At 35.5% G+C, this 24,844-nt stretch overlaps 1 protein-coding gene across 4 annotated transcripts in view; it reads right to left on the bottom strand.

Moving 5' to 3' along the window:
• The window catches only part of LOC145986579 (uncharacterized), a 115,510-nt gene that overhangs the window by 26,598 nt on the left and 64,068 nt on the right, over nt 1–24,844 (bottom strand). For 3 of the 4 annotated variants that reach the window (XM_083120745.1, XM_083120744.1, XM_083120746.1), the window contains exons 4-9: nt 20,136–20,291; nt 18,882–18,986; nt 15,195–15,350; nt 9,838–9,962; nt 6,835–6,932; nt 2,261–2,400 (exon numbers count right to left, since the gene is read on the bottom strand). In XM_083120745.1, coding sequence (XP_082976871.1) covers nt 2,261–2,400; nt 6,835–6,932; nt 9,838–9,962; nt 15,195–15,350; nt 18,882–18,986; nt 20,136–20,291 — 780 coding nt within the window. Of the gene's footprint in view, nt 1–2,260; nt 2,401–6,834; nt 6,933–9,837; nt 9,963–15,194; nt 15,351–18,881; nt 19,016–20,135; nt 20,292–24,844 lie in introns of those variants that run through there. The other variant, XM_083120747.1, reaches the window with a different exon arrangement.

The following is a 24,844-nucleotide window of genomic DNA, read 5'->3' as shown; positions in this document are numbered from 1 at the left end:
AATATATACCTTATTCACAATGATCTACTTACCATCAAAGATTTTCACAATCCAAACCGGATAAGAATATGTGTGCCTCTGTCATTAGTAAATCTTGTACTGCACAAGTATCATGATCAAGGTGGTCATTTTGGTACAGACAAGACACTCGGTAAAATTTACCAAATATTTTACTGGCCTCATATGAAAAGAGAGACAAAATCTTACATCACTGATTGTGAAATTTGCATGAAAAATAAACCAGATAAACATCCTCCTAAGTATCTGGAAATCATGCATAAACCCTCAAAACCAGGTGAAATATTATTTATTGATTTACAAAGTCCATTCATACGTTCTTCCAAAGGTGAAAAATATTTACTAACAGTATTAGATTCTGCTAGCCGTTATCTTGTGGCATATCCTATTGGCAATAGTACAGCTCCCATCATAACTAGAAAATGAACACATTCTTACTTCATCCATTTGGGAATACCAACAATCATTATATGTGACAATGGTCCACAATTTCGTGCAGAACATTTTATAAAAGCTATGAATGCTCTCAATGTAAAAATTTTTTACATTCCCAGTTATCATCCAAGTGCCAACTTAGTGGAGAGATATCACCAGGAAATAAATAGATTGATGCGTATATTTTGCAATGGTAAACATAAGCAATGGTCTAGCCATATTCCTGCCATTTTACATCTGTTAAATAATAAAATTTGTTCCAGTACAGGTTGTGCTCCAAAGAACTCAGGCTAAATATTGAACTTCAAAATATCTGTAAAAAAATACTAACGGATCGCATTCCTGATGTAGCAACGTGGAAAAATAAGCTGCTTATGGCAGAAACATGTAGTTTCAATAAGAGACAAAAACATATTATAAAACAGCATGAAAAACAAGCAATAAAAATTTCAGTAAAGCAAGGCAATCTGATCTTCATAAAACTGCATCCTCAAAGTGACACTATCACTTGCATTATAAAAAATATTGTAATTTATACCAAGGTCCTTTTGTTTGTATGCAAATTCATGATGATAACACAGTGAAAGCCATATGCTGCAACACTGGAAAAGACATTGCAAATATTTCCGTAAAAAATATCGAAGTTTGGCATTGTTCATTGGACAAACAAAAACTTTGGATAAACAAACTTTTAAGCATGTGTAACGATTTGCAACTTCATGAGTTAGGTTTGGAGCAGTTGCATGATGCTGTCTAACTATATTTAATGAGAGCATGATAACAATTGTAAATTTTAGTGGTACCATGTTTGTGATATGTGGAGTTTGTGCATACATGTTGTCTATTGCATGTTTTAAATGTATGCATGCTAATTTATGCTTATTTATGTATGCACATGTGATGATTTTATCTCTGCATGCAAATTGTACATGATGTGTTTTCTTTTTTTTTTACTGATGCATGTAAACTGCATGTGTGTTGTTTTGTGTTTACGCTTGAAAATTGTACAAATTTGGTTCTGCGATTATGCATACACACTGTACATATGTGTATTCTGTTTTGTGTTTATGCATGTTAAGTTATTTAATATATGAATCTGATATTTTGTCATAATCTTACATGTTATATCTTTGTTTATGTGGTGTTTGTTTCCTAACTAACTTCTTGCATGTAAACAATGTCATAATTTTAGTAATGCGTGAAGTATTTGACATTTCTTCTTGATTCTCAGTAAGAAAGTCAAATTTCCCAACCCGGGGAATTTATGACAGATCATAAGTTCTCTAGTTGAAAATGTTGTATATAAAAATAATCACGCTGTACAAATTACAACTTTGCCAGCAATGTGTAAAAAACTACAATGGCAATCATGCTGTATGAATTATAACTTTGACAGCAATGTACAGAAAAGTGATATTGGCAATCGCATTGTATAAAATAGAGGAATAGGAGTGTGGAGATATGCTGTGTCTGAGCGCAATGGAATCGGATTGTTTTTTAATAAATCTCAAGCATGTTTGCATGTAAAAATTAATAAAAACCTGAAATTACTAACACCAGATTTGTTTTTGACATTTTGCATGAGTTAGCGTATGTGACAAAAACCTGAAAGGTAAAAATCCCAGTAAGGAAGTTGGTCCCCTGCGATTCTCCAGTTGCCAGAAGTGCTACGAGAATAGGTAGGCGGTCACAATATCTTGGATTCAAAAACAGTATATGAAGTGTCATATTGGTGTTATGTATAACGATGAACAAAATGTAAACTGAATTTAAAATTATTTAGAAGAAGAAGTTAATCATATCTAACCTGTAAATACTCCAGATATCAACGTTGCAATCACAGGCGTATGGAATCTTGTATTTACACGACCTAAGAATTCAAAAAGCAATCCATCTGAGGACATGGCATATATGATTCTTGGAAGTGGAAACATGCCTCCAAATAAGCTGAAAGATAAGACAAAATAATTCTTGCATCAGCAAAGCAAAAAGCACACAACTTTCATAAAGTATACATGTGAAATTTACCAGCACACATAATTGACGACATTATTATTATTATTTAAAAAAAAAAAAACAACTCAATGGTGGAGTGGTTAGCATGGCATGCTATGAGGTCAAGGGTCACAGGTTTGATTCCAGGCCTGGTTATGGGTGTTCTTTGTGATTGTCCTTTCATCAATTGCATCATATCATCACTCATCACCATCATCACTCACAAATAGCCAAAAGTGACGGAAAAGTGAAGTAAAATAAACTAAATCAATCAATCGATACAAAATGAAAAACATTTCATAGGGGATTTTAATTAAATACAAACAATATAGGTGTGTCCTGATTACAGTTGAGCCAAAACCAATACCGATGTATCGGTATCTGACAATACCAGTGGTATCAGCATTGGAAAGTACAGGCTACAATTTAATCAATGATACCAGCTGATAATTTCTTGGACTCCAGGAATCTCAAAGGGTCTGGAAAAATCCCACATGACACTTTCAAGGGGTCTAAATATCTTGGAAATGATGCAAAATGTATAATTATCATTGTTTTCGCAACCACATTGTGGGAAGAAATGGAATTCACATAACATCATTATAAAATAATGATGCTATGTGAAATTATGAATATTTTATATTAAAATTCTCATAGATTGATATGGCATTGGTCCAATTAAAAATTATATTTTAAAATTTGTAAATATTTTGAACAACTTTAACTAACTAACTAACTAACTCTCTAGCCTCCTTAAACCCGAAGGTTCATGGCTGCAGCAACACAGGCCTTCCATCTGTCCCTATCTTGAGCAAGTTCTATATACTCTTTTCCATCCCTACCGATTTCCCTTAGGTCCATCTCCACGTTGTCCCTCCATCTTCGTCTTGGCCTTCCTACTGGTCTCTTACCATCAGGTTTCCCAACAAGAATCCTGTAAACTCCTCTTTCCTCTCCCATTCGTGCCACATGGCCTGCCCACCTAAGTCTTCTTGATTTAATTATTCTAATAATGTCTGGACATGAATACAAATTATGTAGTTCTAAATTATGTAACCTTTTCCACTCACCTGTCTCCTCATCCCTTTTAGGTCCAAAGATTTTCCTAAGGATCTTATTTTCAAATACTCTCAATTTATGTTCCTCTTTCAATGTAAGGGACCAAGTTTCACACCCATATAATACTACAGGCAAAATTACTGTTTTGTATATTTTAACTTTTAGTTTCTTAGATATTAAACGAGAAGACAAAAGTTTATGAAGAGAGAAGTAACATGCATTTCCTGAATTAAGGCTACTTTTTATTTCCTCTTTAATATAATTTTCATTTGTTAATATTACTCCTAAGTATTTGAATTTGGAAACTGTTTCAAAAGAGTTGTTATCAATAATTAGATTTTGATTATTACCTAACACTTGGTTTCGCCCTGTAAGCATATATTTAGTTTTCTCTTTGTTAACTTCCAAACCTATCTCTTTAGCAGTTTTGAAAAATATTTTAGCATTATTCTTAATTGTATTCACATCATCCCCCAGTAAGTCTACATCATCTGCATATGCTAACAACTGAGTCACACCATTTAATTTTAGTCCTTCTTTAGTTTCGTTTACCTTCCTAACAGCATATTCTAAGGCAAAATTAAAGAGCAATGGAGATAATGCATCTCCTTGTTTTAACCCATCATGAATTGTAAATTTGTCAGACATATTAATACCCACACGAATTTTACTTTCTGTTTCACTGGTGCATATTTTTATCATACTAACAAGCTTCTTAGGTATTCCAAACTCTACTAATATATTATATAATTTATCTCTTTTGACCGAATCATATGCTTTTTTGAAATCAATGAATAGCTGATGGACATTTTGATTATATTCCCACTTTTTTTCAAGTGTCTGTCTGATGTGAAAAATTTGATCTGTAGTTGATCTGTTGCGTTTAAATCCACATTGATAATCACCTATAATTTCATTAGCATATGGGGTTAGTCTTGTTAAAAGAATGTTAGATAATATTTTATATGTTGTTGAGAGTAGAGAAATTCCACGGTAATTATTGCAGTTCATTTTATCACCTTTTTTAAACACAGGAACAATTATGGATTCTTTCCACTGTTGAGGGATTTCTTCTTTATTCCATATTAAACAAATTAATTTATGAATTTGACATATTAATGAATTTCCACCATATTTAATTAACTCAGCTGGTATTAAATCAATGCCAGGTGCTTTGTTATTCTTTAGCCTTTTAATAGCATCTTTAACTTCAGTCAAATTAGGTTCTGGAACTAAAGGTTCTGCTGTGTGGACTTCATTCACTTCTGATTTATCTCCTACATGGACATTTAAAAGGTCATTAAAGTAGTTCTTCCATCTATTTAGAATATCGCTTGGGTCAGCTAGAAAATCACCGTCTTTATCTTTTATCAAGTTTACTTTAGGTTGCCACCCCTTTCTAAACTCATTTACACCTTTATATAAATCTCTGATATTCTTATTTTTGCTGTTTGTTTCAATTTCGTTAATTTTGCTTTTCAAGTAATCTCTTTTTTTACTTCTAAACGTGCGGTTAACTTCTCGCTTTATTCTATTATAATTGTTTAGATTTGTATCATCAGAGTTATTTAACCACCTAAGTCTAGCCTGATTTCTTATTTCTATTAGATTATGACATTCATTATCAAACCATGGCTTACTTTTTCTCGGTTTATGGTATCCTATACTTTCTTTAGCTGCTGATTCTATTGCATTACGTATGTGCTCCCAATTCTTATTTACGTCTGTTTCATTTATATTTTCATCATCATTTAAATCCTGCAAAACATCAAATCTATTTGACAGTTTAATTTGGTAATCTTTCTTAATTCTTTCATCAGTAAACTTTCCTGTATCAAATTTTATAACTTTTAGATTTTGTTGCTTATGATTTATCACTGAGAGTTTTTCTCTTAATTTAGCAATTACTAAATAATGGTCACTGGCACAGTCAGCACCTCTATGTGTACGAACGTCAATTATACTAGTATGCCTTCTCTTATCAATGAGAATATGATCTATCTGATTATGAGTTTTACCATCTGGAGAAGACCAGGTATATTTATGGATATCTTTATGTTTAAAAGTGGTACTTTTCACAATTAAATTCTTTGAGGTTGCAAAAGTAATCAATCTTATACCATTATCATTACTTAATTCATGAAGACTTTCTTTACCAATCGTGGGTTTAAATGTCTCTTCTTTGCCAATCTGTGCATTACAGTCACCTAACAGAATTTTCATATCATACTGAGAAAATTTATCAAAGACCTGTTCTAACTCTGTATAAAAATCATCTTTAGTATTATCATCTTTATCTTCCGTTGGTGCATGTATGTTTATTAAAATAATTTTACACCACCTACCCTGTAAAACTGCATATGATATCCTATCATTAATAAATTCTACTGTTTTAAGAGCTGAGATAATTCTATTATTTATGAAAAAGCCTGTTCCAAAATTATGATTTTCAGTACCACCATAGAAAAAAGTATAATTTTTAGTTTTACAATTCCCTTCTCCTGGCCACCTAACTTCCTGGACAGCTACTACATCTAATTTATACTTCACTATCTCATTAACTGTACACTGAAATGCCCCAGGCCGGTAAAGGCTCAGAACATTCCAGGTGCCTAATTTAATATCCTTATTCCTAATGTAGATATTATCCTTAGTCCAGGGACCTCCCAAAGTAGTCCCCACCCGGAGATCCGAACGGGGGACTATTTTACCTCCGGAATATTTTACCTTGGGAACATCCATGGCCTTATATTGCTGATTCTTGACATGGCTTTTTACAGTGCAGAGTTGTCAGCTCTACGCCTAACCCCCAATATGAATGGAGGAACTACTACACAAGACAAACACAAACACAAACACATTAGACAGCACAATTACTACACAAGACGAACACAAACACATTAGACAGCACAACTACTACACAAGACACACACAAACACATCACAACTATAACAAAATTTTGAACAACTTTAAAATAGTTTAATTTCCAAGTATCGAAATCAGTATTGGTGGGAATTAGTAAGAGTATCAGATCAGCCCTAGTCCTGATACCTTTCATAGGTTTTAAATTCTTTTAAACAAAGAACATACATGGATTTTGACTTCACATTGATACAAAAAAAAATAATAAAATGATCTGTGAAAGTAAACTGCATTCTATCTTATTTACAGAAATATAGGATTGGTAAAAATTATTTGTAATTTTACTAGTACATCAATATACTGGCCATTCAATTGAGCGCATCACTAATCTTAATGCTAAAAAGTTATTAAAACTTGCAATAAATCTATGTGGTAAGAAATATATTTATGAAGAGAGAAATATACCTTGAACTCAAGCCACAGAGAGCTCCTGCAATAACAATCCATTTTGCATAAGACCAGCCTATTTCATCAAAAACATGTGGTAATGGGGCATTAACATCCTGTAAAGAACATAAAAGGAAAAAATTTACTTTAACATAGGATTTTTGTATTCCAGAGCTTCATTACACCCTGCCTCCCTCCATCCTCACTGAACATGAATAGTAACTTTATTCTTTATAAATGTAGGTACCTACACTAATACAGGGTGGCGCAGAAAAACGGCAAAATTTCAATTGACGTAAAATGCACGAATAATCACAGGAAAAAATACATTTAATGATGGATATGCACGTACATAGTATGCCATTAACTATGACATTTACATGTCATTTTACATGTCACTTTACTTCTTAAAGATTACATCAGAAAGATGTGTTCCATCTCGGCGTACACATTCTGAAAGTCTGCTGTGGAAACTCTGGAATGCCCACTGTATCATGTCTCGAGGAATATCAGTGATTTCTGCTGCAATCTTCTGTTTCAGTTCAGCAATGGTTGCAGGATGTGTCCCCACAGAAAGAAATCACAAACACTGAGATCAGGGGATCTCGGAGGCCATGAAATGTCACCGTTACGTGAAATGATCCACCTTCCAAACAATTTGCGAATCGCCTCCATCGACTGTCGAGCAGTCCTGCTGAAACCACATGTTGTCGGTGTCAAGATGTGCGTTGTGCAACTTCAGTGCAAATAATGTTTCAAGCATACCAACATATCGATTTGATGTCGCTGTTGTTGCAATGCCTTCCTCAGTTTTTTCTTAAAAAAAGGGCTGAAAACACTATGACTTGACACTGCACACCATACTGTAACCTTGGTGCTATGTAATGGATGCTCGTGAAGCTGACAAGCATTTTCCTGTGACCAGTAACGGAAATTCTGTTTGTTAACATAGCCGCTAAGGTGGAAATGGGCTTCGTCAGACATCCACAAATTGTTTAGGAAATTAGCATCCTCATTAACCTTAGCCAACACCAATTTGCAAAACTTCTTACTCAACACAGGGTCTTCAGGATGTAATTGCTGCACAATCTGTAACTTATAGGGGTGGAACTTCATTTCATGCAGTATTCTTTGTACGCTTCTTCGACTACACTGTAGGGCTGATGCATGTTGTTGAACGGAGCGGCGAGGGCTGCTCTGAATGGCAACTCGAACTGCTTCAATATTCTTTGGTATACACACTGTTCAAACTCTACCTGGGGGCTTCTTCTTCAATGCTGAACCGGTTTCTTCGAAATTACGCACCCATGTTGTAATCGCACAAGCCGATGGAACACGAGCATGATGTCCTAGCTGGTAATGCTGCCGAAATACCCTTTGCGCTGCATTCACACTATCACCGTTCTTATAAAAAGTTTTCACAGCAAAAGCATGCTCCGAACCATTCCAATGCTGCATCATTACTAAATAGCAAAGCCTCCTCAATGATGTTGTATCAGTCCCAAACAAATGCCGGTGCTACAGTGTTGCCAATTCCACATTCAAATTTGCTGTTTCTCTGCGCCACCCTGTATAAATGTTGTCACATGCAGTAGGGTCAATCCATATGAAATCATACAACCTGGTTGCTTGACCATTTTTAAAAAAGTTTATTTTTTGAGTGGTGTGAGCCTCATATATTGACAGTTCAGAACCACTCTTATTTTATTTTTATTATCACCGATTTGAAGATGGCGGGCATTTTTTTATCATGGCGCGCGTCATTTTCTCCATTCGTAAGCATCAGCGGCAACTTTTTTTTCTCAGCTCTGGTAAGTCCTACGACAATGAGACAAAATCTGTGATGTTAAGCACATTATAGGCTACAATTATATTTCTGTGTAATGTTCTAAATATTATTCCTTCATAATAAATTTTAAGGTTAAAATTGTGTATTTTAATGGCTCAAAATGACATTTTCGGACATTTTTTTTTGGGGGGGGGGAAGGCAGTTTGCTTGACACTTGAATTTTTTTGTGCAAGTACTTGTGTACCAATAGAGTATGTCAAAATTATTTGAAGCTTGAGACTTTAATATTTGTTTTTCTACAGGGTCATAAACATGTACTTTTTGTTAAAAAATTCCAAGTTCAGGGTTAAATATCTCTGGTGGGCAGTTGTTTAAAAATCTGAAATTTGTACACAATACAGTATTTTAGGATAAGTAACTCCAGTAAAAATTTTGAGTTTGAGATTTAATTGGTTTAGGAGATACAAAACTCGTGAAAAATTCAACATTTTGCATTAAATATGGCATGTCTAATTTCATTTTCTTATTAACATTTTGTGTTGAAATTCTGCAAACTGTAATTTGGAATGTCAATGAACAACATTACAATCCTGAAATGGCTCCGCAATAAAGTATATATACGAGGGCATGCTGAAAAGTAACGCTTCCTATGTTTTAATTCTCTTTGTTACCTTGTAAACGCATTTTGGATTTTGAGCAACCATACATTGCACTTATAAGACTTTCCACCTTCTCCATTGAAGGTTTCAAACTTCTATCGCCAGGAGGTGTTGAACTATTGCGAGGAAAATGTCAGCATGAAACCATGCAATGTTGGTGAAGCGCCTGAAGTAGCGTGCCGTGATCGAGTTTATAACCGCAGAAAATGTGCTACAAATTGACATCCATATGAGACTGAGGGAATATTATGGGTATGAATGTGTAGACATCAGTACTGCGCGATCTTGAGTTTATCATGCTCTTAAAGAAAACCCCAGCTGAACACGATTCCGATGACCTCCATCAGTTCTAGTTCCTGGCCTTTCACTCCATTCTCTCACATAGCTGAGATTTTTCAGCTGTGGGTTTTCTTTAAGAGCATGATAAACTCAAGATCGCACAGTACTGATGTCTATATGCATTTGTACAAAATTGTAGGTATCTGTGTCATCTACTTTCTGAGTTAGGGGCAATAAAACTTCTGAAAAAATATCCATCAAACTTGTGATAAAATATATAAAAATCCACAATACCTGTAAATAATATGGTAAGATCAATGTCAGTACAGTTGACAATCCAAAATAGGACAGGAAAACTACCAACAGAGATATAAGAATGGCCAACGGTATCGTTTTCTGTGGATTCTTTGCTTCTTCTCCTGTGAAAAGTTAAACATCAGCTGCAGTGCACATGCAAACACAAAATATTTCTACCTCTTAATATTATTGAATTTCTACAGTATATTTTGCAATTAGAATAAAGAAAACACATGCAAATTACAATTTATTATATAGGGTGTATCAAAAAAAAGTTTCACAACTTATAAAGGGTGTAACTATATATTCAGAGCATGTACAAAATGCTATGATGAACCAGAATGTAGCAAAACACTTCAAGATCATTATACATGTGATGCAAGTAGTGTTGGTACTCAAAATTGGCACCATGAGAGTCACTTGTCTCTTGGAGCATTTCTGGCAATTGCAGTTCAGATAGCTACATATGCAGGTGTAGAACCTGTTCGTTGTGTGTTTTAGTTCAGAGAGATGACTACGGGATTTCCAGATTTGATGTCAAATGAAGTACTTTAGGATCACGTCTGGATAAATGGTAGACATAATGATCTCCTCGATGTAAAATAAGGTGCTATATGTCCTTTCTTCATTGAGGGTGCAAAACACATTTGCCTTTGTGCTACACATACATGTACAAGCAAGGCACGTGATTTTTTACTGTCCCCATTCTTGTAGTCATCTACTTGAGCAAACACAAGCAATGAGCATACTCTGCACGTGTATGCAGTCATCCTTACAGCAAAAGTCAGGATGTTCTAGGAGACAAGCGGCATTTGCAGTGGCTATTTTGGGTATCAAGACTACAGGCACGAAATGTACATCTAACTTTGAAGTGTTTTGCTACATTAAGGCACACCATGGTATTTTGTACATTAACTGAATATGTATTTATACCAGGGTTTGCCGGGGCAGGCCCAACCCAGTTTTCCCCATGTGTTTTTTTTTTTTTCAGAAAAACCCACCTCGAAAAATGCACCAAAAAAACCAGTCAAAATGTGGGTTTTTTCAGAAAATGTTGTAAATTGTTGCTTAAAATACTTCTTAGGTTCTAAGACTGTCAAAAATGTTTAGAAAACATAAAGAAAAGCCTTAGAAGAGCTTATAATACTAAAAATAATGAATGTATTACAAGTCATAGTAGGTTTTTCAGGCTATTTTCCTCAAATTATGCTAGAAATGAACTTTTAACACAAATAAAAAGATTATATATCCAAGATTGATTGATTGATTTGGTGTTTTAAGTCCACTTTATGCACAGAAAGGCTAATCGGGCATAGACCTACAGTTTAAAGTGGGACCTATGTGCCTCCACCGAGTATCAAACCCGGGATGCCTTGATTACAAGGTGACGATGCTACCACTGCGCCATCGGGGAGGCAAATATATATATCCAAGAAACAAAGAAAAAAGAAAGAAAAAAAGCATCAGAAATTTTTAGATAAAATGTTTGCATTTATTGATGCAGCATACTTGAACGAAGCTTATGATTGTGAAATGTGGTAGCACTTTGGTCATCAGTCACTTCCTTATGTGGGGGAAAACAAAGTGGTACATCATAGTTTCAACTGTGATGATCAATCTATACAATACATTTTTGCATGTTTAAACATTACAAAGGATAATTGAGTATATTTTATTGAAATGTCATTATTCTGACATAATTAAATTGGAACAACCATTAAATAATTTTTGCCATTTCTCATCCTAATGGGTTGCTTGCCTATGCAGTAAAATGTTCTTTATGTCTGGTTAGGAGCTCTATACCCATGTAAGTCGTGCATCTTCATAATTACCACAATGTCAGCTTTGTGCATGAAACTTACAGGAGCATTATGTACTTGCACTATAATTTGACAAAATTATCAAAATATGGTGTATGATTTAGGAGGAGCATGAGTTAAGGTGGATGGACAGAGAGGGATAAGTCATCTATTTAATGACCATGATAACTGCTGTCAATATAGAATCATTTAGGTAAAATTATTTCTGCAGCTAAAAAACTTGTAAACAAAATTGAACAATTTGTTTCAAGATGGTGGATGAAAAACTTATTTTTCGCATGTTGCAGGCTCTATGCTATGCTCTACAATGTTTTTGTCTTTTTCAAAACAGTCTAGAATACATTTTCAAAGTATAAGAAATTAAAATGAGTCATTTTAGAGATTTCATTGGTCTCAATTTTGCAGTAAAACTTTAAAAATAAAATTTCATAGCTTAGGAGAGGAGTGGTGGTAAAATCACACATGTTCTATTTTTGATAACCGCCATAAATGCAAAGCTTTTGAGTTGCAATTTTTATAGTTGCAAGATGACTTGGAAGAAAATTTGGTTTTGAGAAAAATTGGTCATCATGTTTAAAAATAGTAGACGACAGACTGGTTTTACATGTCTTGCAAGAACTTTAAATTATGCTCATATTTGACTAGGTTATATTTTCGTAGATTAAGAAACACAAGTCTCAGCAATGTTACGGCATCATCACTTGAGTTTTAAGTTTTTAATAAAAACCCTGTAATGTAGTGTGTCTTAGGAAGGTTGGGGGTAAGTCACCAATTTTGAGACTACAATAACTGCAGCAAATTTAGAGGTTTTTAGCTGAAATTAATCACAACTAGATACACCTCAGGAATGATTCTGCTTTGCATTTGCATTTGTTCAAAGCATTTCAAGAGTGGAGATAAAAAATGGATTTTTCATATGCTAAGGTAGGTTCCAAATTCTGATGACACTTTCAAATCTCTAACATATAGTGCATGTTTGGGGATCATTGTGGACCAAATTGGAGGACACCAATGTTTGCCATTCTCATAGCAGCCAGATATTTTGGAAGATGTATAAGGTATTCTATTTTGATTAAATCAGCCAGACAATTATATATGGCAAACTTATAATTTAATTACTTGGAGGAGGTATCTTTGCTTGAAACATCCAGAAAAATAACTGTAATAAACTGTGAACAAACTATATTGAAGTAGATTTAAAACATTGTGTTACATAGTATTTTTGGATTATTTAATGGACTATGGCATATGAAATAAATGATATAGAAAATGTGTTTGTAGTTGTAGTAGCATAATTCATTCCAACTTATGCACAACACTGCATTCGCAAAATAATTTGTTTCATAAACTGAAGTTCAGAATGAATTAGCTTTATTGTACTTTGCTTTTTGTGCCACTTTGGCTAATTTGCGAAGATGGGGATGAGGTGATGAAATTGATGAATGGACACTCGCAAACATCCATGTTCAGGCTGGGATTCGAACCCAGGACCCCTGGCATTATAGCAAGATGTGATAAGAACTCTGCCACGGAGGCCGGCAAAGTTCAGAGTGGAATATTCACTAATAGTATTAACTAAAAATATGCTTAATCCTGGAAAAACATTTACGTGCCTAAAACTTTAACGTGCCTAAGTTTGAGTATCATTATGGACGAAGAAGGTAGCAAACCTGATTGATAAACTTAAGTCTGTAAAATGTTAGTTATTGCTTTTTATTCTGGGAAGAAATTTACAGTTCTTGCTTTTTCCTGGGAAGAAATTTTCCAACACTATTCAAGTTGATATGTTATGATACCATGTTATTTGTTACTGTGTTCATTATAACAACTACTCAAAATTGTGTTATGTTCATAAATGATGATGCAACCAAGTACACACACACACACATGCATATGCATTTCTATTGTTTGTTTCACTGATTGATTGATTGATTTGCTTTATTTTACTCCTCTTTTCTGCCACATTTTGCTAATCACAAAGATGAAAACGAGTGATGATATGATGAAATTGATGAAGGGACATACAAAGAATACCCATGCCCAGGCCAGAATTCAAAATCCAAGACCTCTGGCATCGTAGGCATTTCTCTTGTTAGAATAAAATGTTATTAGTCCTCACCTATAATAAGGTGCCAGTACAGTATGGAGTACCGTTGTTGGCTACCAGAAAAAAAAACCACTGGTCATAACATATTATATACCCCCCCCCTCCCCTGGTAGTCTGATTCTTGGAAACACCAAAGTATGCGCCTTCTCACGGAATGCAACTTAACTATTACACCCTCCTGGAATTCCTGGAAGAGTAGAATCAAACTGTTGTACAAATATTTTAGACAGAATATGTTAACAAAAATGTTAACTATTCCCTGTCAGAGTTATGTCTGGAGCAAGGTTGTGCATAGCATCAGAGAAGGGGAGGAAAGAGAGCAGGCAGAGCGAAGCAGCACACACTGCTGTGAAGGCTGGTAACTGCAGTTGCTTGCCCCCCTCCAGGCAATCCATTTCTCTCTCCGGTGTTCATTAGTAGAGCTGGTGGTGCCATCTCACGTTACTACTTGCGCAGACTTGTTTTCATTCGCTTGCTCCAGACGTAGTTGGGACAGGGTATAAAGCAATACAAATTAAATGTTACGATACATTACTATTAGGGGAAAAATTTATTTCATTTTTAAAATACATATTTTTCAACATAACCTGAAAATACCCAGTTTTGCCTGGGTTTTATTGGGTTTTATCTGAAAAAAAAAACAAGCAAAATGCCAACCCTGATTTATACTCTTTATAAGTTGTAAAGTTCTTTTTGATACACCAAGGAACACATACAAAATTGTTTTGAAAAATAATATTTCAATGGTCAACATTCAGGGTGGCCACTCTAGGATCATGATAAAATTAAAATATAATTCCCCATTTTCAAGACAAACTATACAAAAATTCAATGGTACAAACAATGGTTCCACCTCTAACCACCCACACACAAACATATTAACAATATAAAGGGTCTGTGTGATTCCAATGTATCCAAAAATTCTAAAATATATTTAAAATATTTAATTTAAGTTGCAGAGTTTACATTAGCCATTTCACATACAAATGCAAGTCACAAATGTTACAGGATACACTAATCTATGAAAAATTGTTCATTGTAAGAGAATTTCACACTCAAATTTAACTAACCAAATTCAATATATCTTGCAATATTCTTCTATTTGTCAGATAGATTGTTCTAAAAAGGACACTAACAAAATAAACGGATTGAGAAAGTTCTGTTTGTTTCCCGTACCTTTCTTTCCCTTCCTCGATAAAAATGAAATCTAAACTGTGAAAAATGTTCTCACTGTATTTATAAATATGTATAAATTCAATGATATTTGGATTAATAAAGGGTTGCAATTTTTCATGTCTAGGGACAAAATTCACGCAGAATTCAAGAAATTCCAGGCAAGTAGCCACCCTGACATTCTCATTAGAAGTAGTTTTCTATTTCTCATGTTCATGGCACTTAATTTTAAAAACAATGTACAGTACCCATACCTGTCGTTGCAATAACATCAAAGCCCACAAAACCATAAAAACAGGTAGCTGCTCCCCTAATAATACTTGAAACTCCAAATGGAAGAAATCCTCCTTCACCACCATTATATTCTTCTGGAATATCCTCTTTCTTAATGTTCCAATTCTTGGAATCAGCTAAAAATATATTAGTAAAAGTTTATATCAATATAATAAAAAGTTAAAAGGAAATTACTGTAACTTTCATACATGTAAAGCTATCTACAGAATTAATCTGTCTAAATATTAAAACTAACATGAAATAGAAGGAAGGAAGAAGCTATATATGCCCATAATTCAGGCTCGTACCCAGGGGAGTAAGTAACACAAGTTAAAGAAAATAATCTTAAGACAAAGAAAAAACATGTGTCAGAATCCCTCAAAAGTTATAAGTTGAAGGAGAAGAAATATCAGGATATCTATAAAGAGAAAGTCAAGGATAAAATAGAAAAGCTATGGACAGGAAGGGATACAATAGATTTGGAAGAAAGTTGGATGAATTTCAAGAAAATAGTGCTAGATGCAGCAAAGGAAGTATGTGGCACATACAGAATAGGAATAAAGAAGAAGAGGACCTTATGGTGGACAGAGGAAGTAAGAGAACAAGTGAAACAAAAGAAACAAGCATGGCATAAATATTTAACAACAAAAGACAAAGAAGACTACCAAAAATACAAATTGGAAAGACAACGTACTAAAGAAATGGTCATTCTTGCAAAGAAAGAAGCATGGGAAGAATTTGGTAAATTTCCGGAAAATAATTATAAAGAAAACAAGAAACTGTTTTATAAAGTGTTAAAAAATATGAGGAAAGATAAAGAATGTCCACTGAAATTCATCAAAGATAAAAATGGGAAAATGTTAACAGAAGAAACAGAAGTTATGAATAGGTGGAAGGAATATTTTATGGAATTGTTAGAAGGTACAAATATGGAGGAACAAGCCGATGAAACAACTCTAGAAGTTATATTGGAAGAAGATGACACAATTAAGGAAGAAGAACTTAATAATGCCATAAAAGAGGTAAAAATCGGTAAAGCTGCAGGTCATGACAGGATTACACCAGAAATGGTTAAATATATGGGAAGCACAGGAAAGAAATTATTACTCCATACTATTAACCTTGCTTGGAAATATAAAAAGACACCAAAAGACTGGAGAATTGCAGTGATCACACCAATATTCAAAAAAGGAGACAACCGATTATGTTCAAATCACAGAGGAATTTCATTGTTGAGTGTCCCAGGTAAAATCCATGCAAGAATATTGGAATACAGGCTCAGGCAAGAAATGGAACACCAACTAGAAGAAAGCCAAAGTGGATTTAGACCAAATCGAAGCTGCCAGGACTTAATTTTTACACTAAGACAAATATCAGGAAAAGTGATAGAATATAATAAAGAAATTCATATGTGTTTCATAGATTTGGAAAAGGCATTTGACAGGGTACCTTGGATTAAATTATGGGAAGTGCTGCAAAGAAGAAAAGTGAAGGATAACCTGATCGCTAGCATACAGAGCTTTTACAATAACTGTTGTAACTACATCCATACAAGTAACATAAAATCTGATGAATTTTATACATCAACTGGAGTAAGACAAGGCTGCATTTTAAGTCCACTTCTGTTCATAATTTTAATTGATGAAATTACAAAAATTTGCAAAAGAAAGATCACACCATTTTTTTTAAGAAAAGTATTTTTGAGGGATTTCACCCCTTTCCCCTCCATATGTACGCCGAATGTGCATACATTATATATCGTCTGAATCTGTGATTCATTCTGCGTACAACGTTATATATCTTTCATATCTCTAGGGCATTTAGTTTCTGAGCTATAGTCATTTCAAGGTACCGCTGCATTTTGAAGCTTGAATCAGTGGCATCCCGACCATTCCTTTTGGGGGTACAACTCAAGTTACATTGGTCATATGATGATAATGCAAATATTTTTGTGTTCCTTACATGTCAGCGATCATTTCCATGTGCATGTCGACACTGTCATGTACTTTTTTCTTGGGGGGAGGGTGGGTGAACCAATTTTTTTTTCTTTCGAAATTTTGAGAATTAGCCCCCTCCCCCCACCACATATATGCCGAATTTGCAAAAATTGCATATAGTCTGAATCTCTGGTTCATTCTGCGTACAACGGTATATCACTCATCTCTCTAGGGCAATTAGCCTCCGATCTACACTCATTTAATTGAAACTCTGCATTTTGCTCAAAATCGGCTCGGACAATAGAGGCTTACATGTGAAAAAGGCCTTGGGCGGCAAAAGGTTAATGCTAAGCCTTGTCTACCCAGACCCAGTGGAGGCACATAGTGTTTCGGATCCCACGTTAAACTGTAGGTCCAGTCCCAATTAGTCTATCTGTGCATAAAAGTGGACCTAAAACAAAAGCTTAAACTTGTTTACCAAGAGAAAGTAAATTGTCCTTGCACCCATTTTTGGCACCCAACGCTACTACTGGCTACCAGGTAAAAGTCTCTTGTCTCTCTCTCTCTTTTGTGGTTAACCATAGCCCGCTACTATCCTTCGTAGCAGGCTATGGGTTAATTCACATTTAGAAATCTTTATTGTAATAATAATTGCTAATGCATATAATTTAATTTAATTTATAAATATATTATATATTATTTTCTAAACATAGAATTATCGTGGCTGCTCAATGGTTCTGGCATAAGCAAATAAAGGAAATTTGAAAACATTTTTAATTTGCGAAACTTAGAACTATGCAGATACTTCTGACCAGTATCGGCGATTGGGTGCAAAAACTGGGGAAAGGGAGGGGGCAAGGACAGTTATTTTCTCTTGGTAGACGCATTAAGAGGCCATAGTACATGGGCAAAAGTGGCAATTATGTCGGGGACAACTGCCCACAGGTTGCCCCTAATTTCTGCCACTGTATGTATATGTATATATATATAAATAAATAAATGGATAAAAGCAAGGAGGGCCAACAGGGCTAAATAAAAATCAAAGGAGAAAGGAAACACTCACCAGACAGTGGAAAAATTCAAAATTTTCGCTAACTTTGTAGCATCATCGGTGTGAGAAGAAAGAGATAGAACCGGAAGTTGGGGCCCGCAGAGTTGCCAGGTCCCCGCTGCTTCTTCTTCGACGGGGACCTAGCAACTCGGCAGGGCCCCAACTTCCGGTTCTATCTCTTTCTTCTCACACCGATGATGCTACAAAGTTAGCGAAAATTTTGAATTTTTCCACTGTCTGGTGAGTGTTTCCTTTCTCCTTCTTTGATTTATATATACACATAAACATGGATCTGGCCCCTACCTCAAAAAAATCCTGGGTACGGGCCTGGCCCACATACTCTCTTATGCTAAATTCCAAATATACCCAAGGTTCTTAGATGGAACACACAAATTTCAAGCCAATTCAAGCTTTGAGCACATAGTATTAATGATAACAACATACTACGAAAATGTACACTTCTATTCAATAAATCTGTGTATCTTTGAATAAAACATAATTTATTTGCCTATCAATTAAGTAGGAAAATATTTTTTCGTTACATGGAAATATGGTATATATGTGTGTGTGTACAAAGTAAATTTCAACCTTCTCTGTGCTACGAATTTAAATATATAAATATATCTAAATAAAGTGAAATGCTAGTTATTACACCAATGTATTTGCATACAAATAATTACCTTTAAAAGATCCAGCGATGATGAAGAATAGCACAACAACCATGTTGATAACAGTGACAACACTGTTAAATAAAGAGGATTCCTTTACTCCTAAAGCAAGTAATACTGAAAGCAAAAAGAAACAGAAATACATGCTAATGTTACAAAAATATACAACTGGATTTACTATTTAAACATTAGACTGTGAGTGTGAGTGTCTGTGTATATGAATGCTCAAATAAAAAACTCACATAACACAAAATAACTGGTTCTAGCAAATTGCTAAGCTCTTTCATTGACAATTTTAAAAAAAATAGATACAAATCTCATTTCAAAATTAAACTACAGGGGTAAAAAACACTTGTACTGTTCACTATCTATTTAATAATGAGATGGGAAATTATTTAAAACCAGTTCATATTCTCCTCCAGCCTCCAAGGGCCTCCCCGATGGCGCAGTGGTAGCGTCGTTGCCTTGTAATCAAGGGGTCCCGGGTTCGATACCCGGTGGAGGCACATAGTGGTTCGGATCCCACTTTAAATTGTAGGTCCAGTCCCAATTAGCCTTACTGTGCATAAAGTGGACTTAAAACTCCAAATCAATCAATCAATCTCCTCCAGCCCATATAATCAAAGAATAAACCCAGACTTTTTTATCTCCAAATGTGGAAGTTTCCGTGTGCAAAAAGTAGTGTTGCTACATGCCTGATTTTTGCTCAGTCATAAGTGACACCTTGTGCTATCAACATGCACCACTGACTCGCAGTTCAGGGAGAGAAGAGAATCAGACATCTATTTGTTTGCTACCCTGTAGCAACAATTAGGCTTTAGCTGTGAATCTTGGTCTTTTTAGGGGTGTAAAGAATAAAATATTTTTTTTATTTATCTGCTTAGTGATTCAAGTGACACTAAGAGCTAAAGATGAACCAACGTGAATTTTTTGTCGATACCAATCCAGTACCAATATACATTTTACCAATATTGTACCAATCCAACATAAATTGTTTGTTAATCTCCTTAATGTATGCAACCAGGTGACCGTGATGGATTTTGCTTTTTTAAAGAACTGCATGTTTAGATATTTATTTTACAAAATTTTGACACACGTAGAGATACACAGAACTAATAAAATAATCAGAAATTTTACTGATAAACTGATACACCAATATTGACTGATAATTAACCTGTCCCATCCCCTCTGAAAACATTTAGCAACTTCAATTACTAATGCACCTTACAGACACACACACTCATATTTACTTACATCAATCATTACCTGCTAATAAAATGGACATTCCAAATGCTAAAAAATCTGGAAAACTGGCTAAAAAATCTATATCAATAGGCATAGTTTCCCGCATATGCCTTGCCATGGTATAATTAAAAGATGAATCTAGGTAGCTGCTAAAAGCTCTCGCCACACTGGCTGTCCCTGAAACAAAAAGGAATATGCTCTCAGAAAACAATATGTATAAGCATTTTACATGTAATCCACCAAAAAATTTATAAAAGGGAAAAATATGAATCTCATACCTCGTACAATCGCAGATGAGTGAAAATTACATATTAGTGCTGGTCGGTGATTTGAACTTCGCAACATTAACGTGGTAAAGAAGTAATAATGAAAACAAGTTACATCCAGAGTGTATTAAAGACTCAGGAATAAATCGGGACTTTCTAAATTTAGTATCCGAAGCAGGCCTATCTCAAGTCAACCCCTTCCCCACCTGCAAGGACCGGTTTCTAGACCTTATCTTTGTGAACTCAATGGAAACCCACCGAAGCGTGTCACTGGAGGAAACCGCAGTTCCCTCTGACCACGTAGCGGTACAATGCAGTGTTGCCATATCTTGTGTCACCAAGGCTGCTAACATTAAAAGTGGTCACTTGTATGCTTGGCATAAAGCGAGTATTTCTGAGATCAAAAGCCTACTTGAACGCGCGCCGTGGGACATTATGCAGCTGACAGATGACGTTGACGAAATGTGCGAAACCTTCTATGAACTGTTATTCTCATCATTTGATGACACTGTACCATTAGCTCGTAATAAGCAAAGGAAATATCCAGCCTGGTTCGATGGGCAATTAATATGTCTCTTAAAAGCAAAAGAACGTGCGCATAGAAGATGGAAGCAATCACAACTACAGAGTGAATATGTTAATTTTCCGCACACAGATCAAACTTTAAAAAGATGCAAAAATCAAAATATATGGAATATTTAACCAGCATGGATGAACAAATTGACAGTAACCCGAAAATGATGTGGAACTTCCTTAAGAGCAAATTCCGCACGAGTAGAATACCATCGCATCTTTACTACGAGCAAACATCATCAACACATCCAGAATCCTCATGTGAACTCTTCTCTGAATATTTTTCTATCTTCTATTCTCCTGAGCAACGCCAGCTGCTAGATAACACACTGGAAACTAACAACCTGCTCGCAATACCGCAACTCACGCTGACAAGTGGGGAAATAACATCAAAGCTTAAGGGTGTACAAAAAGGCGAATCTGATCTTCTTCCCTCACACTTAATCTCTGCTTGTACAAATGAACTCACTTCCCCGTTAGTAATCCTGTACAATAAAATCCTGGAAACAGGTTTCTTCCCCCACCGATGGAAAAAAGCTCCCATGACCCCAGTTTTTAACCCTTAACCGGGCAACCAGTGTCTATTAGACACTGTTGCTTATATTTTTTGTCACATACTCCAAACGATACTTCCTGCGAATATGATATTTTTTGACTTTGTTTGTTACTCTCTTCTTTCTCATTTCACAATATTCGACATTGTTTGATAAAGAAGGTTAGGCATAAAAAAATATTTTCCATTTAACTTACGTAAACGGGCAAGCAGTATCAGTCGGAGACAGTGTACAATTGATATGTAAAGAAGTCTACTTGAATATGTATTAACAAATGTTTAATAAAAAATAAAGTATTTAATAAGACATCACATAAAAATACTATCAATGCTAAAATAAAAAAAAAATTGAAAATATATGAGCAAATAAGACAATTTCCTCACATTACCTTCCCGCCTAACATGTTTCATATACTATTCTGCAAAAATTACAGAAGGTAAAAAGGTAAAGGTAAAGTGCTCCCCTGTGCTTAGCAACATGCCATGAAGGCGTATAGGGGGTGTGTGGGTAACGTCCCACACCTTCTTGATCTGGCCGTGAGTGGGGGGGTGATGTGATCAGCATCATGCCCCTGACCACCTTTACCTCCCAGGGTTTCCCCCAGGTACCCATGTCATTCGACGCTGGGTGGGCACAAGGGGTCGCTTCCGTTAGAAAAGTTCCCAGATTTGAACCAGTCGGGGATCGAACCCAGGACCTTTAGCATGGTAGTCAGATGTGTTACTGCCTGAGCCACAGCAGCAACAACATGCAATTACAATGATGATGAATTCAAGAATTATGTACATAAAAATGATGATTAGGTTAAATAGCATGTTTCTCGCTTGTTTTCACAGCGATAAACATAAAAATCTTGCATTAGAAGGGCAAGATCCATTTAAAACAATGCAGTGTACTAGCAAGCTATCTTTCTGATCGCACACAAGCAGTTGTACTAATCGGGTTTGCCTCGGCCGAGAGAAGAGTTTCGTCGGGAGTCCCCCAGGGATTTAATTTAGGTCCATACCTTTCCCTTCTGTTCGTCAACGATATTTGGAACCACCTGCAAAAAGTCAATATTCTAATGTACGCAGACACTGCTTGCCCGGATAAGGGTTAAATCAGGAAACAAACACAACATTAGCAATTGCCATCCAATGTCCCTTCTGCCAATATTCTCCAAAGTATTCGAATTACTCATTTTCGATCACCTCAGATGGAATCTAAGAACTGTCATAGCTCCTCAGCAGCATGGTTTCGTGCAGGGCAGATCCACAACCACGAACTTAGCCATGATAACACAAATCATAGTGGACTGCATAAACAACAAAGGACAGTTGGACGTAATCTACACAGACCTCAGCAAAGCATTCGACAGAATAAACCATTCCATCCTTCTGCAGAAACTACTTCGTGTTGGAATCTTGGGTAACTTGCACAAATTACTAGCAAGCTATCTTTCAGAAACTACTTCGTGTTGGAATCTTGGGTAACTTGCACAAATTACTAGCAAGCTATCTTTCTGATCGCACACAAGTAGTTGTACTTAATGGGTTTGCCTCGGCCGAGAGAAGAGTTTCGTCGGGAGTCCTCCCGGGATCCAATTTAGGTCCAAACCTTTCCCTTTTGTTTGTCAACGATATTTGGAGCCACCTGCAAAAAGTCAATATCTAATGTACGCAGATGATATGAAACTGTACTACCCAATCAGCTCATTGAATGACTGTCACACACTGCAGGAAGGCCTAAACTCCTTCCCAAACTGGTGTAAGCAGACGGGAATGATCATAAATGTGAATAAGTGCAATGTAATGTTATTCACCAACAAAAAAACAACCATCACATACGAGTATAAAATTGAGGCGTACGAGAGTTGTCGTTGACCTCAGTGTCCACTTCACATCTGATCTGTCGTTCACACCCATTATCAAACCTTGGTGAAAAGGTGCATCAAGCTGGTTTCATTAGAAGAAATTTTCTGGTTAATTTTTCTGTGCCTACGGTTGTTAAAATATACGTCACACTCGTTCATCCAGTACTGGAATACTGCAGTCCCATATGGAATCCACAGTACAACACATGGCAAGAGGAAGTGGAGAGCGTGCAAGGGCAGTTTGTGAAATGGCTGTGCTTCAAGGTGAACATTGAATATCACAAAAAGAACTATACATTTTTATGCAAGCATTTCGGTTTGGAAACTTTGTTTAACAGAAGAGTCGTCAATGATGTTATTTTTTTTACAGAAACTGATTAATCACAGCTGTGAGTGTTCTGCACTGTTAGAAAGTATAAACTTTAATGTAGGCCGACACAGTGCAAGAAACCGAAAATTATTCTACACGAAGAGGTCAAGGGTCAACACTCAAAAGTTTTCACCTGCAGTGCGCATGCAGGACACTGTGAATGAACTATTAAAAATTGTTTGACTTCAATATGTTCACAGACTCACATAGTGTGCTGAAAAAAAAGATAATCACAACAATAAGTTCATAAATTGATGTAAATATTGTGTACATAGACGCTCATACTTTCATGTATTCTTTTTCTCTCTCTCTCTCTCTCTTCTCTCTTGTTATTTATTCACAGTGTATTATGTTCAACATAATTGGGAAATGTAACAAATAAATAATAATAATAATAATAATTGAAATTTGGCATTTTTCATCAACTTTACTGGTACTACCACTATACCAAAAATTATCAATTTCTGAGATGTCATGGTTCAGACCATTGGTTGATTTGACATGGAATGACGCATATACATACAGTATGTATGTCTTTTATCCATGTTTTTCTTCACTTCCTAGAAATACTTTTTTACACTTTAGTAACTTTTTCTCCATACTGAGCGTTCATGCAGAGACTCATTTTCATTTTTTTAAAAATACCTAATGCAAAGTTCATGTCTCTATCGCTTTTTGTACAAAAGTTATGTACATGCAAAGTCTCGGTTGTGTGACTTTTTGAACAACCTACAGAAGGAATGTAGTTTTCTGGCTGCCACATCATGTGCTTCGGTCTGTTGTTCTTACATGCACGGTGAATGTTTTGCTTTATTCTGAAGGAGACTGTCGCTTGTCATCTGTGACTTTAGTGTGACTTCAGTCTGAAAGCTCCTTCAATGGCACAATTCATGCCTCAACTTGGTCTTGTTTATGCATGCATGGTAGATGCTTGCTTACAGACTAAAGGGGCTCATGTCAGTTGTCACTTCAATGTCACCCCCCCCCCCCCCTTTCCCCTGTCATATGTTGCTTCGACCTACAGTTTGAAATTAGATCCGAAGCACTCTGACTCCATTGAGGATTGAACCTCAGACTTCTTCTTATTACAAGGCAACAGCATTACTTTATTCCAC

The sequence above is a fragment of the Lepisma saccharinum genome, chromosome 4 (assembly GCF_977018435.1).
Source record: "Lepisma saccharinum chromosome 4, izLepSacc3.1, whole genome shotgun sequence".
Taxonomy (NCBI): domain Eukaryota; kingdom Metazoa; phylum Arthropoda; class Insecta; order Zygentoma; family Lepismatidae; genus Lepisma; species Lepisma saccharinum.
The sequence above is the reverse complement of the archived record's forward strand: the minus strand, read 5'-3'. Positions and strand labels throughout refer to the sequence as shown.